The 25,507-nt window shown below is 40.2% G+C and overlaps 2 protein-coding genes across 2 annotated transcripts in view; both read left to right on the top strand.

Annotated features, from left to right (window-relative positions):
- The window catches only part of znrf1 (zinc and ring finger 1), a 53,533-nt gene extending 46,541 nt beyond the window's left edge, over positions 1-6,992 (top strand). The window contains exons 3-5 of the mRNA XM_085778631.1: positions 2,102-2,207; positions 4,224-4,315; positions 5,234-6,992. Coding sequence (XP_085634757.1) covers positions 2,102-2,207; positions 4,224-4,281 — 164 coding nt within the window. The 3' untranslated portion in view covers positions 4,282-4,315; positions 5,234-6,992. The remainder of the gene's footprint in view (positions 1-2,101; positions 2,208-4,223; positions 4,316-5,233) is intronic.
- A 2,921-nt stretch (positions 6,993-9,913) lies between these two features.
- On the top strand, positions 9,914-14,745 carry gins3 (GINS complex subunit 3). The gene is made up of 3 exons (XM_085778615.1): positions 9,914-10,201; positions 10,808-11,041; positions 13,538-14,745. Exons 1-3 carry the CDS (start codon positions 10,031-10,033, stop codon positions 13,766-13,768), a joined length of 636 nt encoding a protein of 211 aa, XP_085634741.1. The 5' UTR covers positions 9,914-10,030; the 3' UTR covers positions 13,769-14,745.
- The last annotated feature ends 10,762 nt before the right edge of the window (positions 14,746-25,507 follow it).

The following is a 25,507-nucleotide window of genomic DNA, read 5'->3' as shown; positions in this document are numbered from 1 at the left end:
AAGACGCGAACAGCCATAATAAAAGTGACGATCAGTTTACTCTGAACACACTCTGAGCTCTCTGACACACTGCTAATGACCACTTGTGGTCAAGGACCTTACTTATTTATCTACTTAAATGGCAAGTGCCATTAGCCATTATGTCTTTCAATTTTTCTTCCTTTCTAAAAGCTTTACTCGTGTGTTTTGCATTTTTGTTACATATTGTTTTTATGGGCAGCTGAGGAACTGTTTTTATATTTTAAATCGGCTTGCTTCAAATATGCCTTTGGGGGAGGAGTGAAGCACTTTGAATTGAACATCTACAGTGAGTGAGAAGACAAAGAGAACCGTAATTATGAGCAGCTAAAGCAAGAAAACACCAGCAATAAAATACAGCAGTTATCAGCTTAGCAGAGATGACTCACAAAAATACAGACAGACAACTATGAGCTACAACCAGCTTTGCTCTTAAAACGGCAGTATGTAACGTTTTATTAATTCTTTTTTTTTTGTTGAAATATGTTTCAAAGAACATCTGAATGTGGAGAGTTTCTGTGACCCACACGCATTGAACTCCATTGCAGCAATGCTCTTGAGGATTCAAACTTTCTTGCTATTAGGATAATAAAGAGTAAGAGTATGACTGAAGCTGTGAGCGGAGCTTAACAGAACATCCTGCCCAACAGTGACAGAAATCTGTTTTTATCAAACTTTCGGGACCAATTAATGTGGGAGGTGGGACTACAATACACAGCACAGCACAGTGCTGCAGTATTAACTACAGGTGGTGATCAGTTTTAAAGTGACAGGTGAACTAGATGCATTGATTTTAATCAACAAATCATATTTTTGTTATGTCTATGACATGAGGCAAATAGGATCTATCATTAGCAGTTTCCAACTTTTAATTTTTTTTAAAAATTAAAGCAGATATCATCGGCACGGCCGTTTCGGCTAATGCTGTGTTCAAGGCAGGCTTTTGAAACCGTAAGTTACAGCTTCAAGTCACAACTACGACTTGGTAGCGTTCCAGGTAACCCGTAGCTCGTGTTTTTACCGTCCTGTTGTCTGTGAAAGTTCCCTATAACGGCCACTCGTAACTTCCGACCCGTGAACTCGTACCAGATCGAACTGGTATGACTTCACAGGAAGGAAAAACACAAAGTACGAGTTTCCTTGAACGCACCATGAGTTAGCAGCCCCCGCCCTTGTCAGGCATCAATTGGTCCTCGTGCTACGTCACCACATTCACGCGCATCCCTTGGCTGCACACACAGCCCTTCATGCCGTTCTCTCCCCTCATTGGATAACACTTGTATCCCACAAGGAAAATTTTCTCCTCGGGTTACAGCAGAGCAGAGTGACGGAGAGACTCGTGTTTAGGCTGAAATACTTCATGTAAGTGATTGCTGACGGAAAATAGGACTATTTAGGACTTATATTAACAAAAACATTCCACTGATATCTGCTTTAAATGTTAAATGTTGTGATACTGTCAAATTGTGAAATTGCCTTGGTTGGAATAAATAAAAAGAAAGAAAGAATATGGTGATTTCAATGTGTGCTATTTATTATTCTTAAGATGCCTCTTGAGCTTTACCATAAGAACATAGTTAATTCCTCTGTACTTTTTCATGACATTCAAAATCTTTAAATAAAGTCAATTGAAATAGGATTGAATTTTGTGTGGAGACCATAATTGACTTTTTGAGAGTCTATTGATCACTGTAAGTATAAGTGTTGAATGTCCATGTGATGCCGTTATTTCTTTACTCTAAAAAATTGTAAAGAGAAGATCTTGGGCTGCTTCTATTGAGAAGTGCCTGGAGATAACATGTTGTGAATTGACACTATACAAGTAAAATAGTTGAATTTGAGTTGAATTGAATTGATTACGAAGAACAGAGTTAAGGTTCCTCCTCATCTTCAGATTCAAAATTACCAACTTTATCAACTGTAGACTGTAATACACCAAGCTGCTCACTGGTCTGTTTGATCTGCTGTCAGTCTGAAAATGTCACTGTTTTTGGTGCATACTGATATGTGTTCTGCTCTTTACGTGTGTGTGTGTGTGTCTGTGTGTGCTTGTGCGTGTGCATGCATGTATCTGCCACCTTAGATGATGTGTTGGCGAGGGATGCTGGTGAGTGTGTGATCTGTCTAGAGGAACTGCAGCAAGGGGACACCATAGCCAGACTGCCGTGCCTCTGCATCTACCACAAAAGGTGACACACACACACACACACACACACACACACACAAACTTGAATCACTGCCCGTTATTTAATTTTGCACTTCTTCTAATTAAATCCACTTAGTGGATAAGATAAGATGGACAGTGCTCATTGCCTTTGATTTAGATATTATATATTTTATATCTCTGGATAATAAAGGTGCTGTGTGTAGCATTTCTAAACATCGATATATCACTGTCAAATCAGCTGTGATAGCTGCTAATTAGCAATGAGTAATGGGAACAGTCAGGAGATGACTGATAGCTGATAGTATTTCTAAAACTCTTATAGCTAGGTGGCCATATTTACCACTGGACAGTATTTTATTTCAGTACTAGTCTTTTATTATATTACCGTAGCTATAGTTTTCTAGAAGGCCTTGGTCTCAGGTGCAGCAGCTCAAAATGCATCAGAGTGAGGTGACAACCAGTTACACCACTGGTCTAATATCTCCAGTGTAATCACGGGACAGTGTGACAGGCAACAAATTAACTGGAAAATGATTGTGTTATCTGCATGTTGTACAGTGGCACATTGTGAACACACAACACCTGCGCAGCATTGTGTTAATTAAAGGTTTGATGAAAATATGGGTTGATGAAGCCATCTACAATCACCGAGCACTTTATCAGGAACATTTATTGCTCTCAAGCAGCCTCAGTTCTTCACGTCATAGGTTAAAACAAGATGTTGAAACTTTCCTCGGAGACATCACATCATCTCTGCAGACTAGTCAGCTGCACATTCAAGCTGCCAATCTCCTGTTCTACCACATCCCAAATGTTTTCTACTGGATTCAGACTGTGGAGAGAAGTGTTTATACAGTGTAGAAGAATATAGCAGAATCAACCCATCAATCAAATATCAGCTGCACAGCTATGCTCTAGTTTCTGTGCGGAAAACATTTGATGTGCTGTTTTACATGAAACCACACAGCAGTAAAAAAAAAAAAAAAAGTGACTTATTCCTGTAACTGAGTATTATTACACTACTTCCACTGAAATTGTCTTATTGTAACGCACAAAAATACAAACAGTTCTGTAAAACACAGTGTGATAAGCTGCAAGTTTAAAATGCACATACAGGCATAAGGCTAAGTATAGAGAGTTGTCTTTTGTGCAGCAGGTTATAATGACCAATAGTTACATTTTGTTGTTGGGTGCCATCCAGTCGCAGTAGGAAGTGCACTAATGTATAAAAAGACCAATTCCATGTCAGAACGAGATTGGGAGCTGGTCAATAAAACACAGGATTTTGGCACAGGAGAGCAGGGTAAACTATCACTTAATCCATGAGCCCTCAACAACGTTACCCATATAAGTATAACAGTAACCATGACAACAAAAACTGTGAAATGTTGAGGAAGTAACCTACTTATATAAACTGAGATCACGATCTTCTCTCAAACCTAAACAAGTAGTTTTTGTGGCCAAACCTCCTCATGGCATGACCGTTATTATAGTACACCGTGACAACCACTGCTCTCAGGACAATGGCGTCTTCATCGTGGTAAGCGTCTGTTGCTTCTGTAAGAGCTTGTAAGGTAATTCTGTTACTCCATTAAAAATGTAAGGCACGTCTTTAAGTGTGATATTTCAGGAGACATTCCTCTGGGTCATATCTGAGGGTGGATAAAACAATGTAGCCTACAGGGTTGTTCAATAAGAAATCAGCCCATGTGGTTACTCAGGGTTACACTTCTTGATTTATATGTTTGCGTGTTGTGTATGTTCTGTTACTGTGGGTGTACATGGAGGCCGTCCAACATGCCCACATGTCGCTTCAGCAACACTCCTCTGTTGAACTGACTCTATAGTTTCATTCAGCTGATATTGTTTGAGTCGTAGTCGATAGGTTTCTCTGTTTTATGTTTTTGCTCTTTAGTTACTATAATATTTATTAAACCCTACTAAGACTGACCTTAGTACATTTAGTCAGCTAAGTGCCCTCTGTATTGTATAGACTTGTGCTTATATAAGGTAACTGTGTGTCTATGTGTATCTGCAGCTGTATAGATTCATGGTTTGAGATCAATCGGTCCTGCCCTGAACACCCCTCTGACTGACTTACCACCAGGCCCACTATGAATACTGTTCAAGGTGAGGCCATACAGTGTGAATGCTAATGATTAAAAGGTAAGAGTGTGCATGTCAGTCATTCTACAGTCAGAAGCCTGTATTAACTTGCAATACCCACACTGACTATCTTTCTCCATTAATATGATGGATTTGATGCATTTGACAAACACATATTTAATGTAGCTATTATAGATATTGTTGTGAATGATTGTGATTGTCTGATTAGATGTTATTCATGTTTAAGTGTGTATTTGCATTACCTTTGACAGGTGTAACATTAGTATCTCTAGTTCCAAAAGACTAAATTAAGCTTTAAGAGATTTTTCCAAATAGTTCAGAAGACACGAAGATACATTATCATTAGTTATGAAGGTCATAAACAAATCGTATGTTAACCAGATGATGGTACTAGATTAACAATTAGATTGTTTTAGTTATCAGGCTTCATCCAGAAGGGAATTAAGATATGACAATCCCATCAGTAGCTGCTCAGTGAGATTCAGTAACATACCTAAACCAGTAAATGTTAATCTTTCGAGAGATGTAGATAAAAAGTCAATACATCAAACCTCATGGACCTTGAATGTCACTGAATTACGGTAGGCTACTGAATTATTTTTTTGTCAAAATGGTGGTTGACTGATGATCACACAAGACTAAAAATCACAGACCCTAGAATAATATTAAATATGAAATCTATTAAAGAAAAATAATTTGAATGAATTAATTTCTTGCAGATGAGTATTTGCAGTAAAAGTCTCTTTTTACTACGATATACTCAAGAGTGTCTCCATAAAATTACAGAAATTGTTATCATCTAACTAGCCACTGAAATAATTTTGAATCTGTTTATATGTTGCATAATAAACCACATTTAATTGATATGGTTTCTATCCTTCTCTCTTTTTCTGTCCCACCCTTCCTTTTCTTTGTCTGCAGAACATCTCGTGGTCTTACCATGGATATCTGGACACAGACGCAACCAAATCCAATGAAACAATCAAAGCGATCAACATACTTATCCTGACAGAATCCATCATCCTAACCAAGATAATTATTCCTTGTGAACTGAACCAAAAAAAATGTGACTGTCAAACCATTGTACATTTAAGGGCCCCTCCCAAGCCCACCATTTCACATCTGCTGAGAAGACTGCTTTCAAACTCCCCGTTCCCCCCTCTCACATGTCCGGGCAAACAGAATCCCTGAAAGGGCTTCATCAGGCCTCAACTCCCCTTCCAAATCAGCCGCGGCCAGTTGCCTCTCTGAGGTGCTCAGGTCCTTACAGGTCTCCAGCAGCTGGCCTTCCATCTCGTATCTGGATCCAAGCCTGTAATTTGTGTCCAACCCTCCCATGGCCTTAACTGGGGGAGAGGAAGTAGAGCAGGGAGGGGGCAGGAGGGAAGAGGATGGAAGAAGACGTAGAAGTTAGACATCAACCAACAGAGGACTGTTGAGTTGCAGAGTGTTGCTATGAGAAACACTCTTGTACAATATTCGGTGGGCCTCTCATTTCACAACAGGACTCCAACTCGATGACATCCTCACATAAAAGACTCGGTCCTGGCGTGCTTCTCTCTCATAGTTCCTGCCTCAGTTCTGTGTCCTCATAAAAATAACATCAAAACGTTAGATCGGGTTTATGCACACCTGGGCAGGCAGGGAGTGGTTAGCTAAAAAAAAAAAAAATCTGGGATGTCAGCTTGTCTTGTGTGTACAAAACAGAGGAGGGAATCTGAAGATGGACTGGGGATGGAGAGGAGTAGTCTGAGCACACTCAGTTCTGATTGGGAGGGATGAAAAGGCCAGCAATGTTGTTTACGCTCCTGCTGTGTAACATGTGTGTGTGGGATGCTCCAGTGTTAGGCTTCATCCTGTATGTGTATGTACACCTTTGTGTGTGTGTGTGCGTGTGTGTGCGTGCGTGTTGGAAAGACCTCCGAGTTGGAACGGTGACAAAATAGCTTTTGCTGAAGCCTAGTGACTGTGTGTGCGAGTGTGTGTGTGTAAGAGAGAGAGAGAGAGAGCACGAAAGGTCAGTGTAGAGGGCCAACTGGGACAGTGCTGTGTGTCTATGTATTGAAATGTTTACAGTGTAGATGTCCATGTTCCCTGTGTGTGCGACTGGCAGTCGTCCCTTTACTTTGCTGATGTTTACAGCTACAGAGAAGCGACATGACATATTGTAAATTATACATGTAACCTCTCTCAGTTCTTTCTTTTTAGATCTGCCAGATTTTTCATGTGATCACAATTGGTCATTTTCTAGTGAGAGCCTTGAGTGTGCGAGCGTGTGTTGTGTGTGTGTGTGTGTGTGTGTGTGAGTGAGTGAGTGAGTGTGTATCTCCGTGCATAAGACTGTTTGTGCATGTGCGTTTGAGTTTGAGACTCATGCTACTGTCAGTTCCCCACATTGTGTTTCTGCTAGAGTAGGTCTGGTTAACTTGGACTGGAGCCGTGAGCCACTCAGACCTGAAATCAGACTCTGTAGTCCCACTGTGGATCCACTGAACGGGGCTTATTTATTCATTTGTTCATATTTAACAATATTTGTTTAATATTCCAGTCATGTGGGGTGTTACTCACTCTTCAGAATGCCAGAGCTGATTTATGAAGACTACTACAAACCAAATCATACAAACTGCATTTACAAAAAGCTACTGTAAACAAATGGTGGAATAAATTGTGCTAGATGACACTATATTTTGAGTTTTGATTCTGTGACCCAGATACGACTTACAGAAACAAACCGTCACCATGGGCCTCCCATCTTAAAGGTCAAAGGTCAGCATTTTATACTCCTCCTTTTTTCTGGATTTGCTTTATAATCAAAAAACACACAGCAATCTCACTTTGACTAACATGGGAGCTTGAATTCGGACAATACTGTTGTACATACACAAGATACCATATTTATAATATCTGTAAATTAACAGGACATTGAGCTCTTCAATGAAAAATCCACCTTTATACTCAAACACTTAGACATGTTTGACACACTATGTGAATTACTGTAAGTTTGAATGTGATGTATCCACTTCTTCTTAACAGGGTTTGTGTTATCCTGTTTCATTTAGACGTTTTACTACATTTCCCAGAACACCCTCTGTGAAATCCCAGAGAGGTTTGCAACTGTCTTACTGCTTTTTGAAAACTAGAGTCCATAACAGTATTGTATGTCATTTTTGGACAGTGGATGTAACCCCTACAATACCCATGAGTCGACTGTTTCCATTGAGAAGAAGAAGAAGTTGCAATTAGAGCATCAGTGAATTCATAATGCTTTGGGATAAGGGGACACAGTTGCTGATTCAAAATTGAATTAAAAATTGGAAGAGGACTTTAAATTGCTGAATGTTTCATGCCTTCTCTACATACGTTAGTATAACTTTTAAATGCTGCTTCACGCATCAGAGGTTTTAGACTGATCATTTGATATTTTGTATCCATACCGCTCAGGAGTTGTGACTTTTACTGAAGAAACAGACATTTTCTAATGCATAAATAAGTCTACCTAACTATTCAGGGTGTTATATGTTTTGCAGCTGCAGCACATTATAGTCTGTTGAGGCTACTGAAGATGGTAAAAAAATAAAATAATGTTGAATGTTAATAAGCGGCCTGGGTCTAATATCAAACTCCACTGAAGCCACTGTAAATGTTCCAATTTGACATGATGTTATCTATGATTACTAATCAACAGGAAAACACTGAATTGACTGAACAATGAAACATTCAAGTGTGAACTTTTCCTCAATCATTTTATTCTTGCAATGTAGAATAAACAATGTTGAATCAGTCTGAACAAAAACACATGATGGGTCAAACTCTTACACCTTTGACCCTGGATGAACTGTCCTGAGTCACTGTGTCAGAGTTGGACATAACAGGACTTCGACCCAGTCTTCAGGAGATAGTGTTCTCAGAGCTTCTGCAACTTCAGAGCTGCACCAGTTGCTACATGAGGTACGTGGAAGTATGTGCGTGTGTGTGCGTAACTTGATCATGTTGATATGTTAGTTAGATTATTCTAATTCTTGAGGTTTTGATCAAATATGGGTGTTGAAGTCAGCACAATCCATCCATCCATAATTGTATGTTCAAGTGTTGTGTTTAGCTTTTTATACCTCTTTCAAAAATATTAATATTTACACTGAAAAAAACTATCAGCATTAGAATGTATAAGGCCACACATTATTGCTCTTATTGCTCAAATTGACACACTTAAAAGAATTTCCACTGTGAGGACATGGTTACATGGAGTGGACTCTAAACAGTGAAAATATACTGTATATTTTCACATCTATGTCCTGTGATTGCTCCCTCTCATGAGGCATCCCACACTGACTTGGCAAACATAAGCATGAGTTGTGACTTGACTTTGAAAAGTTGTGGGAATTCAATTTCACATTCGATTAAACACTTTGCTTCTTGCTGCCTTTGGAGTGGCCATCATGTGATGATGTCTAATGTAGCTTTAGCCAAGTCTGAATGTGGTATGAAATTGTTTTCTGCAGAAAGTATTCAATCTCAGCAGAGTTCCCCCCTTATATCACATCTAATATTAAAGCACTTGTGGTCATAATAGTTATGATATCACATGAGCACCGCTTCAAATAAAGTGTTATAATCCTTTTAGTACTGAGATCATCCCTGTTCCTCTATAAGGCCATGACACATACAGTAGAGGGCACTGTTAGCTTGAACAGGGATGACGATAACTGCTTAACTCATTGTTCTTTTGTATGGTACACTATGTTTCAAGTGCATCATGGTCCACTACAGGAGATGATCTCTTTGGGGAATGAGTGACTGCTGCTAAAGTTGACAGTTGCGCGTGTGTCCTGTCTGTTGTGTCCACTAACCTCAGATACAGCTACAAAACAGTGCCATAATTTAACATGGCTAGATTTTGTTTGACCTCTTTTAGACATATTCTTTTCTCAGAGGATGGCTGTAGGCTATTATCAGCAATAATAATGACATACTGTATAATTACATATATTGAAAAATGTCAAAGACTGACCTGTTCATCCTATTTGTAAACTGATGGTATCCCTAGGTTGTCATTTTTCATTTATCATCTGTGAGAGAGGGATTGGGCAAAAAAGCAGCATTTAGTTTTTTCCTCTTTTTTATTTTTTAAATGATGGGAAATTTAAGTTTGATATCAGGTTTTTGTTATGTCATAACAACAACATCAATAAATTCCACATGTATGACTGTACTAATCAAATAGGTGGTAGTACTTATAATGGTTATATTCTGACCTCTAATGGATATATTCGTAATTGCACCTGACTGTTTTTAAGGTGGGGTGGGGGTGGGGGACAAGTTTTGTAATTGATTGCAATGTCACTGAAATGATTGGGGTATAATGAAGGTATTATAGTTCATTCCCACTCAGAATTAGTCGTTTTAATCTTAAGATTAACTGAAAATGAACAGAGAATTTAAAAAAAAAAGAAAAGAAAAGAAGGGAAAACAACCTTTTTCTGCAGAAACAAGCATCAGTGTTGAGGAGAACAAGCACCGATCTTTACTTTGATCGATAGTCTGAGTCGATTGCTCTGGTCTAGACGTAGACGCGACTTCTGGGCTCTGATTGGTCCACAGGTCCTGGCGCCAAAAGCGCAAGGAGGAAGAAGAAGAGCACAACAAGAGAGGCGTCCGCTCGGTGTTTGTGTCAACTCTGTATCTGTGGTATGTCGCCGCTGTTGCTCTGATTCAAGCACAATGGACACACAGTCGTATCTTCCCGTGCAGCCTGGAGTGGGGATGGAGGAGAATTTCCTGTCTCTCGACGATATTTTACTCTCTCATGAGAGACTTCCCGTCCGGACGGAGTGCACCTTTCCCCGGCTCGGATTCCTGGAGAAGTCCAGTGACACGCAGGACATAACGGAGGTCTGTGGTGTTATTTAGGAAAATGGAGGAAACACAGCGTCAAATAAAAATACTGTATTTATCTTAAAATAACAGTGTGTCAGATCAGATGTCTACCAGTACAAAGACCTGTGTGCAATTGTTTTATTGTTTTTTTTTGTTGCGTGAAAACATACACGATCTCTTTGTGTTGGTAACTTAAATGTAAGAAATAGAAACCCAGAACTGTCCTACTTACCTCGATTAAACATAACTTCAACGTTAATTCTCAGTTCTTGGACAATATCTAGATACAACCTGGCTGTGAAAGTTTTGGTTTGGTTACTTGATAATGACACATAAACAAATTGACTGAGATTAAAATGGATCTTATAAATGAGAAGGGGGAAAAAAATCGTTAAAGAAGTAAATGATATTATAGATAGATGGACTGAGACTCAATACCATGAAAAGGTTCAGGTGTCAAAATCCCTGTCTTAAACACGTTGGCTCAATGTCATGTCTCATTAAAACACTTGTTGTTATTGTTCAGTGATTGAATTGAATGAATTATCCATGACAGTGTCAGTGTGAGGTGTGAGGCAGCGGTCTTGACATCTTGTCTGAAGTCTGTCTCCTTTACATCAGGGTTCAAAGATGGAGCTTCCTCTGTGGCTGTCCAAGGGTCTGTACGAGAGGAAGAGGAGGGTGCTGTCCGTGGAGCTCCCTAAGGTGTACAAAGAGGGCTGGAGGACCGTGTTCAACGCAGACCCCAACGTGGTGGACCTGCACAAGATGGGGCCCTACTACTACGGCCTGGGGTCCCAGATGCTGCACTTTGAGAGCCCAGAGAACCCAGACATTGCACAGACGCTGCTGCAGGTGAACACAACACTAACACAAAACTATTTTTGTCTGTATCCAGGGCCCTGTTTCAGAAAGGTTTAGTGAAAACTCTGAGTTAGTTGACTCTGGAGGTTTTCGGTTTCACAAACTCGTCTCTGCTCGCTGGCAGCTTTCCTCCAACAAACCCTGAGTTTCTCCTCTTTATCTGAAGCCTGAGACTGAAAGCAGCGTCAGACAGGGTGTGTAGACTCCATCAGGAGGATTATTAGGCCTCAACTGGATGTTTTATCCTTGATGAGTATTTGTTTGAACGCTCCTGTTTTTCTGCGCCATCAGTTTACCTTACATCGCTGATATGACATGTAGTGGACACACGCAGTTCAGAGCAAATTGCACTTTTTTTCTGTCTCTCTCTCTCTATTTTTTTTCTCATATAAGGTAGGCTATCAGTCTATCAATAATAAATGCAGTATGAAGAGACTCAATGCACTTTATTTCCAAGAAATAAAGGTGTGATTGATGCATATTAGACTACACGCACATCCCTGTCATGTTATAAAGGAGACAAACTTGAACGTATCCAAACACACATTTGGAGACTGTAAATACATTTACATGTTGTTTTTAAATGGTCAAAAATACTGGCAAGGTTGGGACAGCTGAAAAAATGACTTTTTTTACTGAGAAGATTTTGTAACTTTTGTAACAAAAATAATTTCTCTGTGGAGATATCACACGCTGAATACAGGTTAAACAACATTATGACTGCCTGTAATGAAATTATAACACACCCAAACTTTATTTTTATATTTCATCTTTAGTTGCCGCCAAGTTTGTTTGTGCCTGTTGAGTTGCACCTGCTCAAACTAATATAGAATATGTTGATTTAGTCGAACACTCGAGATATATATATATTTTTTTTTTTTTGATTAATCCCTATGTACGTATTGTCTGGGTTAACAATCAGAGCTCACGTTCTTTTGCAGCTACTACAGAATCGATTTTTTGTCCTTTTTCTTTTTAGAGTACCCTTGCTCATGTTCTGCGTCAGCATTCATAAACATTGTCTTGCTTTAATCTCAGCCATTTGGGATAGGGGGTGGTGGACAGAGGAGCTGGTGACTTGTGTCTGTTTTTCTTAACCAGCAAATCTCTACATTCACACAATATTTGTTTATTTATCAAGTCATTTCGTTGTTGCAGTATTAAACAATATTGTTGTTCAACATTATAGAGATTTCCCTCATACTTTGTGGATGGATCTTGTCACCAACTTTCTATCTGATGATGTGTATGAGCTTGCAGAACCTAAAACAGTTTTCTGGGTTTTAAACTATATTGATAGCTGTGTGGTCAAATTTAATACAAATACTAAATGCTCTGTACAATATCCCAGATTGTTCATCATCACACATTTTCACAGATCAACATACTGTAAACAGATTTTATGACAGCTATGTCATTTCATACATTACAACTAGAGGGTGCACTTGGATCAAAAATAATGTCAGACTATGGTTAGTATGATGCAGCTGTTACTAGGCAAACTGACTTTAATAACAGGGTTATTATGTTATTACAAGGCGCCCTAGCATTATGTACACACCACAAGGTTTTCACAAACATTAAGTTGTAAGTTTTTTTTTTTTTTTTTTTAAATCACATGGTCTTCATAAGGAAATCATAGATACAATATCCATTTCCTCAACTTGTATTTTTTGTTTGAACTCTACAAAGGAAGAGTGAAAACTTAGGTCGTGAAGGCGTCGTTGCTTCATGCAACCTGTCTCCATGATGTGCTTTGTGTTTCCCACAGAGTTGGATTCTATTTACGGCTTTAGCTGACTGGGGGAGCGTAGGCTTCACACTGTGTTAAACTAATAACCACCCTCATTGACTTCAGTCTGGTCGGTGACGTGCATTGAGCGGGTTGGGAAAGGATGGTCGGCAGACGCTGGTGTGGTAGGATTTCTCCAGGTGGTCCTGATGTCCAGGCTAAGTGTTACAGTCGGATCCGCAGTCAATGTTTTAGTGGGAAAACAGAAAGGGTGAGAGTGGGGCAAGGAGAGGCAGAGCCAAGCAATGCACTGCGTACAGATTTACAATAAAATGAGATAACAAACAGGACAGACATATGCAGATGTCAGTGCTGCAGGCAGTGGCCCAGCTTCTATGCTCAAAGTTAAGAGGAACAATAAAGTGGTAATAGGGAAATATCATCTGATAGCAGCTATATTGATTATTACAGGCTGTATAGTTGCTTGAAGTCAATGCAGTGTAGCAGGAGTCAGTTCTGGATCCACATACTTTTTTTCAAATACTTTAATTTCATGTGTTTTGAAGATGTGAATAACATCCCTTAACATCACTGATGTTAAGGGAAGTAACATGAAATCGCAATCAAAAATCAAATCTGGTTTAAAAACGTTCCCCTCATGTGATTTACCTTTACTGCAGTACAGTTACTACACTTGCTACCAGGCAGATTGCAGTACTAATGGTCCTGAAGCTGTTCATATTATCTCTTGCTAGACATTCATCGGCCGGTTCAGACGGACCATGGACTCTTCCCAGAACGCCTACAACGAGGACACGTCTGCGCTGCTGGAGCGTATGGACTGTCTGGAGAAAGGTCTGTTTAGATCTGGACAAAGTGGACTCAATGGTTTCCAGAGCTGGGAGAAGGGTCAGGCCACGCAGCTCACTGCCTCCAATCTGGTTCTCAACTACCGCAAGAGGAAGATCACTGATGTGCAGACCTGACCCAGACCTGCAGTGAACACCGACGCTGCTCGGACTGCGGTCAGTGCCTCAGAGCAGCAACAGACTCTAACTGTTTCTATGTCCATGGACAGTGACTATACATACATTATAAATGTGTCTCCTGCCTATTTTGTCACATTACTTCCAGTGATTGTGTAGAATTGAACATGCAGGTGATGTAGACTGTTTTGATCTTGATAATTGTTTTTATCATATAGCAAAGTAAAGATTCCTAAAGTTTGCTGGTGACAGATTTGCAGTCTCAAAAAATTGTGTAGTTATTTATTCTACTAGATTTCCTTTGAATGTCTGCGATGTCTCAGTTAGTCTCTTGGATTGTGTGTGTTTTAACAGTTCACAAATAGCAATCAATAAATCTTCACAGTGATCTCCAGAAACTACTGGCAAGTGGAAAATTGGCTTAAATCTTGTATCATTAACTTAGCAGGAGTGTGTGACAGATAAACATTTCTGCTTTTGTTATATGAAAACTGTTACAAAACACGTCAGCTCAGAAATTTCTAGATTTTCCTGTTGCCAACGTAGAAATATGAATAATAGGAATCCTACACAGATGACCTCTTTCATAGACGCAGTGCAGCAAAATTCCTGACTGTACAAATATTTGCATAGGCTCTTGGTGTGGTGCGTCTCAATGTCAACACTGCTAGGGATCCATCGATCTTTATCAAGGGTCATGTAAGTAACACTTTGTTTTCAAGATGGGTTTTGTAAAATGGGGAAACATCACATTCATGGTGCTCACTAGAAAGCAGCAGTTGCTCACTCCTGTTACCTTTAACTGACATCGCTGTGCCTGTAATTCAAGGTTGCTTCCAAGTGGCAGCTGTTGGGCACAGTGAGCAGAATATAATGCAGGGATGATGTAGCAGGCGCCAAATGCTGTTGAAGAGTCACTGAGACAGTAACATAGTTATATTTTGAAACTCAGCATCACCCAGCTGCATGTAGATCTGTAGCCTACTGTAAGCACACACACGTTTATACATATGGCATTTTCACTGTCACATCACCAGCTCCTTTGGTCCACCTTCAAGTGTCCTTGGCCAAGCCACTGAACCCTTTGTGGGTGTGTGTGTGTGTGTGTGGTAGTGTAAAGTGTTCTGTGCAATTCTGTTGTCAATGTGACTAGTACTGTAGTGCTTTGAGCAGTTGTTAAAGCCCCAGTGTGTAACTTATTTGGCTTTTTCGTACCTTAGAATGAGTTGTTACAAGTCGTTACAAAGGGGGGGCGCACCGAACCGAGGCTGCCATGTTGCATCGCCATTTTTCACGTTCAGTGGCAGCGTGACCGTAGGTAACCACAGAAACTCAGCGGAGCTGTCGGCTCGGGGAGAAAGTTTTCCAGGTAGCGCCTGTTAAAACTGTCACCACTGTGTAATGTGAGGAAGGACGGAGGCACTGATGTTGCATTCAGGTGCAGTCAGGCAGACGGCCGTCGGCAAACCAACCGGATGTCATTTTACTCGACGAGAGAAAGACGGTAAAACATGGGTCAGGTAAACAATACGACATCACCATGACAACTATTGTCTCGTCTGTATTGTTTTGCCTAGTGCTGGCAGACCACTTGTTTACATAGATGCTTGTTTATCCTGTTACATGCAGCGTCTGTTGTCTGTCTGACGTCTGCCAGATTTCATGTGAATGCAACATGAACAAGAATACGTTCCGATATGCAACCGCACCGCTATGGGGGGAATTCCTACATATACCTTTAATACTAAAAGAACGCTCTTTATTATCAGTCCACTGCATTAGAGGCCCAATGAAATCAAAAACCAGTCTAGAGTGTGAGGTGTTGGTCTCTGTGTACCACTGGAACAACATAAACAATGCTCATGTGACATCATCATTCCACATTTAGACAAGTAAACAGGAAAAACTCAAACAACTTTGGAAGCAGCTCGACGTGACACAAAGAAGTAATAAACCCAGCTGAGAAGCATTATGTGACAAAAGCATTGAAAAGTGTGTCCCAGACTGGTTCACCACTTTTGTGCCCCTGCAACACTGCCATTGTGTAACTGCACCACATTGTTAAGTTAATTGAGATGTTTTTAGTTTTTTTTTCTGATTGCAGCGTGCCGAACTCTCAGGGACACCGTACACTGAAGTGTTAATTTTCGGGCCTGTGTTGAAACTGACTCACTTGGGTTGCTGCCCTCGTATTGTAGTGGTTTGCAATAACCATCACCTGAATCATCAAAACACTGACAGTTTATGTAATGTGGCAAGACTGACATAACAAACAGGCAGCAATGAGCACAGTTATCCTCATTTAATCTCAGATAATACTGACTGACCGAAACCCGGTGTATGTTTACTCAGAAATATCCACAGATTGAAATCAACCCCTCTGACAGTCTAATGGACAAAACAGAAAACCAGCTAATATCATTGCACTGGTGTTTGCTAGTGCTTTGTTCTTGTTTTGTGGCAGTCTGGAGTCTACAGTAAGTGTTCTGGCCTTTAGCTGTTGATATCATTAGCTTGCATGGGGATATGTGAAATTTTCCAGTTCCTCACGTATAGGCGTCCCACTGACAGTAACTGTTTGTGATGTTAATGCCAATAATGATAATTATCAGACCCATGTTAAAAGCTGACTCACTACTCAATGACTCATTTGTCTTGCTGCCTTCATACTGTAGTTGTGAAGCTAAAGATGATAGTAGACAGCTCTGGTCTGTTGCTACCATGAACCCTTCAGACAGTTTAGGCAGACAGGAGTAAATCTGAGAGTGGAAAGAAGCTTGTCACTTTTATTTACAGCTTTCCACAGTGTGGGGCAGTGTTCATACGAGTTTACATCCACCCCTCGCCCAGCAACCACTTGTCGTCTGTAAGAGACTCCAAACTCTCCTGGGATTTCAACTGGGCAAAACTCTTTATCTTTCACATATACTGTACAGAGGAGATGGGAGGCTGGAACTGCTTCACACCAATGGTAAAATAGCTTTAAGCCACACAGAGATTTTTCTATGTTGCACTTGCATTATAACTATTAATAATCCTTTGACTGTTCACTTACATGACTTTTTGTATATTTACGGTAGCTTTTGAATGTGGCGTCAGTTTATCTAAAACCCTCCTTTTTTGTAAATTAACCGTAGCTTGATCTGCCGACCTCAGCTGTTAACATGCTGCCGCACACACTGGAGCTGAAGGTCGACCAGAGTCACTTTGTCCACATGACGAAAGGGAATAAACCGGGAGAACCCTCTTTGTCGCTGATGTTGATATTTCCAGATAACCAGCTGATGTAACTGGTCATGTATGGATTCACTATGTGGAAAAGGCATTAGTCTAAAAACACGTAGGAGGGTGGCCCAGTCCTAGCTGTTTGTTCAAGTGTTAAATGTGGGTCAGATGATGGACAGAGAGATGGGAGGTAGGTGATGAAAATATTGATGTTGCCTCTGGGCTGTAACTATTGATCCTGATATGGGATTGGCCTGACAGAGGGAGGACTGTGCAGAAAGTTTTCTCATTAGTTGACCATGCTGTAAAGATGGTGTCTCTCAGTTGTTTCCAATGGTAACAATGTTTGAGGGTTTACTGTTCGAGATTGTATGTTGTATCTATCTGTCCTGTTTTTTTTAAATTATAATTAGTCAAGTTACCAAATAACATCTGCAAAGCAATAATGACCTAAACCATCTAAACCTGTCCTTGTCATTGGGTCAGTTACTTCTTCCCTCTGACTGCAAATCATCATCTGTACCCATTAAGGATTTTGGTCAACAAGACGGAAACACACTACACATTCCAGGTCATCTGCTATTATGACTGTTTACTATACATGACCCTGAAACCATTAGGAAAGCAAAAGGCTGTGTATGTGGATGTCACACTGTTTTTCAGCAGTCACTCAGCACAGATTGCTGCTGTAACTGTGGCCAGATCAGTCTCAAAGACAGAAACATCGTTCTGTGGTATGACTAAGGAAGACTAAGAAGAGTTTTAACTTCCATAATGATAAGCAAAAAGGGGGCTGCCGCTTCACCCGGCTGGCTCTTCCATAATGATGAAATGTCTCAAGTTATATCTCTAGAGTGCAGTGTTGGAACCTGGCAGTGGGCAAATAAACAGAAAATGATACTGTTATGCTGTTTGTCTCATGGGCCACAAATATGATGTATCATCTTCTGCTGAAACAATCTGGCAATTGCAAATCAAAGAATGATTATAATTACACTACCTGGACCCAGGACAAGGATTTACATCTCTCATCTAGACAGGGTGCTGCTACATCTCTTATTGTCAAATGAGGCCATAACCGAGTTGGGCTTCTTTACCTCCTTTACATGTTTCAGTCACAGACCCAAACATCTTCTGAAAGCTCATTGGCATCCCAGGTCCAGGTGATCCAGAGCCAACAACTTGTCTGTATGCGAGCACTGGGCTTTGATAGTTAGTCCTGAAAATATTGCCACATCCTTAAGTAGCCTTGTGGTTCCTGCAGTTAGTTTCCCTATCAAAGCAGTGTGAAGAGAGAGGGACCAAAGCACATGGTCTGCTCTGAGAGTCGTTGCCGTTGGTTCGGGTCCATTGATCATTTCCAGTCTTGCGCCCCATCTAGCTGGCCAGCATCACACCTGCACTGATGAACGATATTGTGGTGTGATGAGAGATGATGGTAGCGTTGATGAATAACATGACACTTTAGCACCTGGTTAATGCTGCCAGGTGTAACAGCCAGGCTGGCTAGACATAGAGGAATACATGAATACTATATAGTAGGCCGATATGAAAGAAAATTCCATATGATAGTTGATGTGATGAAAGTTGCAACATATAGATTTCAAGACAGTACTTTCATGTCTGTACTGTTAGTAAGATCTTGAAAGATGTGATAAAAAAATCCACTTCCAATTGTATAACTTCTTTCTCTCACTGTTAGTGCCATTAGATTTACTGTAAGCAGCAGTGCCTCAGAATATTTGAATATATATATTATATATTATATATATTATATAATCATTATATTTATATATTATAAACCATAATATATATACATGTATATATATTTTTTGCATCAAGCCATGAGAGTTGTAGCAGTAGAATTGTTGCCTTGGTATATTACAGCAGTCAAACATCCAAAGACTACAATCAATGCAAAACATTGCTGCCAGGTTTTATAGGCTCTGTAGTAAAGTACTGTCTATGTAAGGATACATATAATGGGTTACACATCTCCTATGTATTTGTCATTTGAGTTCTTCTGCTCTTTTTTGGGGTGTCTGAACCCTAATATTAAGTCTCCCTACTTTTACAAAGGGCTCCAGCTTTGACCAGAACTATCACTTCTCCTCCTTGATGTGTAGCTAACTTGCGTAGGTAACTTGATAGGTAACTTGCATAAGTAACTTGATAGCTACATGGTGTTTTCATTTGCTAGTCGATGTAATAACATCAGCTGAAGAGAAGCAGCTTTATCACATCAATTCTTGCTTTCATCAGCTACCTGTGAGTTTTAGAATTCATTTGAAGATTTTATTGCTTGTTTTTAAAACCTTTAATGCTCTGGTTTCCTCTTTTGTCTTCCCATGTGCCAGACTGCAGATTAAGATCCTTTGGCTAATGCTTCTAAAGTTTCACGCAGGTTAAATCTATACCCTGTTTCAAGTCTCCTCTTAGAACACATTTAAAACTCAAAACTTTTTAATTAACCGCTCAGTAAATGTTTTGATTATTTGGTCTTTTCTTATACTTTACGCACTTTGTAACTGTCGTTTGAAGGGTTTTTTCTTCATCTTGTGCATTATTAGGACATCATGGGGGCACAAATCAAACAGTCTCATCCACAGGCTAATATTTTATGGTGAGAAAACAGTGTGAATTATTTGTGGCTATCTTCTAATCATTACTGTCTGATTGCCCTTCTCCGCGGGCAGATCTATTACAGGCCTTTGAGTACATCTGTCTGTGGGTACATGTGGGCGGTCTCAGCCAAAGATTTAGCTGAAGCAAAGGGCAGACTGAGGGGAAGTGTCCAGGAAGCTGACATACAAGACACTAATGCTGCCTCTGGCTTTTGTCCACTCTAAGGGCCTCTGACATTTGGTATTTGTTGAGAAACCATTTGTGTACACGATAAAATGCTGAGAGGAGCCCTAGGCTGATTCTGTCTCCTTCTGTCGCACCTTCTCACTCTGTCTCTCATTTTGCTACATACAAGTAGCTAAATTGTAATGACATTTTGCTTCTATTCCTCTCTGCATTCACACTTTAGCCCTGGATCATTGAGTCAGCCCTGCTAATATTTTCATCACTTTCTCTCACTGAGGAGATGACGTTCAGACAGGGTTTCTATTCTGAGCAGGACGACCAGCATACCACACTATGCAATTAACATTTCCTCATCCTCATTCAGCTACAGCCTGCACCAGCGACTCTCGCTCTGGTGCACACTGATTTACAAGAATAATGAGTTAACAAGTTTGCCACGGCTAGTAAACGAACTGTTGTACTTGTATTGAAGTTTTATTGTTGTTATTGTTAAGTGATGGATCAGACGGCTCTATGTGTTGGTCTGAGTGAGTCTATTTGCCAGATGAGTTACTGCCAACGTGAAGTGACAAGGTACTGTACTTGCCATAAAAACATTGCCCCAGCTAGTAGAATCCAGTCCCTGAGGAGCAGCACTGGACTGTGTAGTATCTGACAACAACACCGGTGGCAGGTCACAGAACACCCTGCGTCCATGTACTGAGAAAGTTACTTAAAAATGTTGTCAGTTACTTATTACTAGATTAAAAGCCCCTTATATTATTTATTTGTTTATTTGAACAGGGACAGCATGACTCTAAGCCGTACCAGAATTAGCTCGAGCTAAATTTCATCTGAGGTCCCTGGGCAGGAAACAAAAAACATATCTGCTAAGACAAACACAAAACAACATCTTCAGTGACAACAACAAGATTTCACAACATTAAAAAACATTACAACTACGGCAATGCGGTTTCACATGATTAAAAATACCGGTGACAATACAATCACAATGATGAGACAACAATAACAACAAGATTACACTACGCTAAAAGTCCAATTTATGATTCATGGCTACATGATTGGGTTGATTTTAGCCATGATTTCATCTTGGTTTTAAAGCCAGTCGAGCTGTTATCCTCTCTTGTGTCACTTGGCACTGAGTTCCAGTAATTTGTAGCTCTAACAGAAAAGGCTGATTTATCAAACTCAGCTGTACCACACAGACACCTCTGCTGCTTGTCCTAGTTATATTAGTCTATCTTTGCTATGCCAAAGGAGCTGTTCAACAATGCCACAGCAATGTTAGTTTCAGTATTTAACATGTGCAAAATACAACACAAGAAATTGTGGTGGAGGTCTTTAACCAATAAATAGAGAAGAGCCCAAGTTATGAAGAATAATGTGAATGTAGTATGTGTTTACTGGGGGGTAACACTGGGCAAACACTGTCCTCTAACTGGTCCTGCTCCCACTATGTGAATCTGATGTTTTTAGCCTTCACCACCAGGTTTTTTAGCAGTCGTTTAGATTCAGTTTTGACTATGTGTGATTTTTACAAAAAAGTTTCATCCATACTGGGAAGGGCCCAAGAGCTTTTTTTCATACAGAAACTCCTTAAAGTAAGATAAGAAGTGTATAGAATATGATTTTTCCGATCTTGTTGTACAGAAGCAAATCCAAACTACCTCTGGGATTCCTATCTCATCTTCTTTCATTGTATCTTAGAAAATCCTCCATACTCCCTCCAATGCAACTAATTAACCGTTAACTCTGTTACCTAGCAACAGATGCTACTTTTCTCATCTGAAACAATACCCTGGTTGCGTACACTTCCTATGCATGATTGCACAGTCTGTATCCTTATTTAAATGTGCAGAGTGTTTGTGCACATATTTGAAGTTGCCCTCAATCATGCAGGGCTGTTGAACAGAGTCCAAGCAAGTGTGTTATAAAAACAATCCACCTCCTTCTAGTTGCCATAAAGGAGGAAGATTGCTGTAGAGACCAAGCTGTTTTAGCACCTGGCTGTTGTAAAGTGCAGTTTTTGAAACTTCCATATTGCCTTCATTTTCAGCTTTTGAGGTTTCTGCTTCACAAACCAGACTTAGACCAAAGTCTTACCCAACAGCTAAATTTTTCCAATCCCTCAGTATCAAAGGGCAGCTGGTAGAACAAGCACAATGTCGGCAATAAGGATATTTTAGCCCTTGTTTACAGGTTTACTCAACTTCATCATTTCCACCAAACAACTCTGATCCAATACCAAAGAGCAAAATCAGTTTGCCTAATAAGTTTTCCTTATCTGATCTGTGCACCTGCAATCATCAGGAAAACTACTGTGATTTGGCAGACCCCTCACACACACTCTCTCTCTCTCTTTCCGTCAATCAGATGGATACTAGTCCCACATAGACAAAGATTATTTTATTCCCTCTGTGATCATCATTTGAAAAGATTAAAAATAGGTAGCCTACTGTAGTCTGACCTGTTTAACATGGTTCTTGTCTGGTTTTATTCATTTTTAGTCCTATTCTCTCTGTGTGTATGTGTGTTGGTGCACGCACATTTAAAGTGCACACTATTATTCAGTCAAGGGGCATCTTGAATAATCTGTCATTAATCTGATTTCGACAATAACAAACTCTATTTCACTTAGTGTACACAGTACAAACATTTGAATCAACCCAGTGCTACGTCATCATATTTAAAGGGGGCCGAGGTTGTGTGAAGTGTGGGAAACCTTCCAGAACAGTGTGATTGGCAGGTCGATATCATGGCAAAACAGACTGATCACAGAAAAAAAACTGGGAGTTAGTTAGAGGAAGAGACTGAGAGAGAATTGTGTCTGAATGAGGCTTAAAGCAGAAGTAAGTGATCTGGTCGTGATCCGGCTTTATGCCGTTCTCTCTCCTCATTGGATAAAGGTTGTAGGATACAAGGAAAGTTTTCTCCTCGGCTTACAGCAGAGCAGAGTGACTGACAGACCCGTGTTTCGGACCAAACACTCTATATAAGTAATTGCTGTCGGAAGATATAACTATTTAAGACTTATATTAACACAAACATTCCGCTTACTTCTGCTTTAAAGAGTCTTCCTGGTCAGTTACAAATAACGTCATTGGTTGAAATACACACCAGTTACAAAAATGCTATTTATGATTGAAAGAGCAAATATTACTGGAAACAATTTTCAAATCCAGAAGTACATTGCAGATATTTGGGGCCCACATGTTGCTTCATCAAGTGTGGCCAACATCACGTCACAGTTTAGCAATATTCGAGGATGGGGGGGGGGGGGGGTCACATACCTATTGTTAAATAGAGAGCTAAAAGATGAAGCAGAGACACATCAACATATTAAAAAAAAAACTCAATTTATCCTTATACAGCGAGGGGTATCATCCTGTTTATTATTTATTGACTCTTTTTCAGTTTCTGCAGATTGGTAAAACTTCCACAGCTACAGGTGATTTGTTCCAATATAATCTGTTTTCCCCAGCAGCACAACTCACTGATTTCCATGTTCTGGGGACGTAGTGCCGTGAAACGTATAAACATGATAGGACTACAGCATCTTGTTCTTCCCCACTGCGTTGTCTCCTCTGCTCCTCTTTTCAATCAGCCTCCCTTATCTTATCTTTGAAATCCTCTATTATCTCCTGTCTAAAACCTGCTCCATCCTTACACCCTTTGCAATGATACCCCAGGAGAGAGGGGAAAGTACAGCGGGATAAGAAAGAGAGACAGGATAGAGAAGAGGGCTTATAAATGAGTAAAGACAGAAGGAAAAGAGACAAATGAGGAGGAGAAACACAGAGTAGGAGAGCGCATTGAGCTCTGCAGCAACCACATCTCAGCCATGAGGTGCGAGGATTAGCTGTATCTGAAGCAACACCCCCGCTATGCTCTCCAAATGAGTATTATCTCCCCCTACCACCCCCCCTACCCCCCTTGAGTTGGCACAAGAGCAGCAGCTCATACAAAGCCATGTTGTCATGGTTGGTAAGAGGAGGGGAGTCCAAGGCGTATTATGTGTAGCAGGTGGCAGGCAGCAGTGAGGAAAAAATAGGCAGCTATTTGGTAGATAGTGATGTGCATGTCTGACTATGCAATGGTGATACAAGTATTTGGACAGTGTTGTGTGATTGCTGTGGACTATCAGTTCCATGAACAGGGTTTTTTCTTGTCATGAGTGGGTGGAGGAGACGCAAACCTGACAAGAGGTTATAATACGTCCTCTGGCCAGCGCCGGAGTTGGGATTGAAAGTGATGAGACAGGCGGAGCTGGTTAGCATGCTAAATGAATGTCAGTTAACTGTGATGTCACCTCTGGAGACAAGCTCTTAGTAAAGTAATGACATTTTATGCTGCACATTTCTTTTAGTTAATTTAGAGCTAGGATTAGATAAATGCAAATGTTGCTCTGTTTCTGCTGGATAGAAAATTGTTTGCCAACATGTTTTGCTATATATATATATATTTGTTTTATAATTGTTTGCACAACTTAACAAGCAACAAAAACAGCATAAAAACAACCAGATGTGCAGGTGAGATTAAAGAAACCCAGAGGGGTTTATAAGAGAAATCTCACCTCATAAAAACAAGAAATAAAAGACCAAAACAAAAACAACACAAACAAAACATTAAAGTATGAAATCAGGAAACAAAAATAATTCAAAAATCACAATATAGAACATAGCTAAATTTGTGTGTGTGTGTGTGTGTGTGTGTGTGTGTGTGTGTGCGTGTGTGTGCGTGTGCATGCGTGTGCATATGGATGTCTAGCGACCATGGAAATGTGCTACTAGGCTACACATATTCCAAAGCATACTTGTGCTCAGCCAAATACCTACAGTATAGTGGAAGGAGAACGGACAATTGCAGTCAGGTATGAGTTTGGTTCATCAGATATGACCGGATAGCCTCTTAAACCAGCCTCTCGCGGAAATGCATTTCATTTCATTTCTCGGGAGAGTCTGGCCTCATCCCCCCTCTAAGCGTTTGGGGTGGGCGGGAGCTGGGCGGGAGTAGTAGCAAAGACGGTTTAATATCTTTGGTAGTAGCGTTGACAGACAACCCCATTCAGCCAATCAGCAAGTTGGTGTAGTGACGGGGCTTTGCACCAGTCGGTCCCTGATTGGCCAACGTGCTGTGTCAATCACAGCGGGCGACGCTGATTGGCTCGGCCTTCTGAGGGTTTCAGTCCAAACGCTTAGAATGGGGATGAGGCCAGACTCTCCCTCAGAATGAAATGAAATGCACTTCCGCGAGAGGCTGGTTTACGAGGCTAATGACCGGAGCCTTTGTTTGAAATTCTGCAGGGAGGTGGACTGAAATGCAATTTGAATGTGGCTGTTCCAAAGCTGGGCCCCTTTATATCTAACAGAAAATTGACAAAGCTTGGTATGAAACATTGGAAGGTGTAAATCTTTGGCATGTCTATTATATATTATATTTATGAACATCACTATTAGTCAAAAAAAAACTTTAAGGCTTGGAAAATGATACAGGCATATAAACAATCTTATAAATGAAAGTACAAGTTTGATATATGTTTATATTAAAGATTAATAAGATATTGAGCTGTTTGAAGAGAGGGGCAGAGGGTTCAGAGTGGTTGCTATTGGTAGCAATTCACAGAACTTTTTTTGTAGAATATAAATAAACCATGTAAATCAATATAACCTAATACATTTTTTGCTATTTACCACAGTAAGTATA

Source organism: Trachurus japonicus, chromosome 6 (genome assembly GCF_045865225.1).
Source record: "Trachurus japonicus isolate A0001 chromosome 6, Traja_1.0".
In the NCBI taxonomy this organism is placed as follows: domain Eukaryota; kingdom Metazoa; phylum Chordata; class Actinopteri; order Carangiformes; family Carangidae; genus Trachurus; species Trachurus japonicus.
The sequence above is the reverse complement of the archived record's forward strand: the minus strand, read 5'-3'. Positions and strand labels throughout refer to the sequence as shown.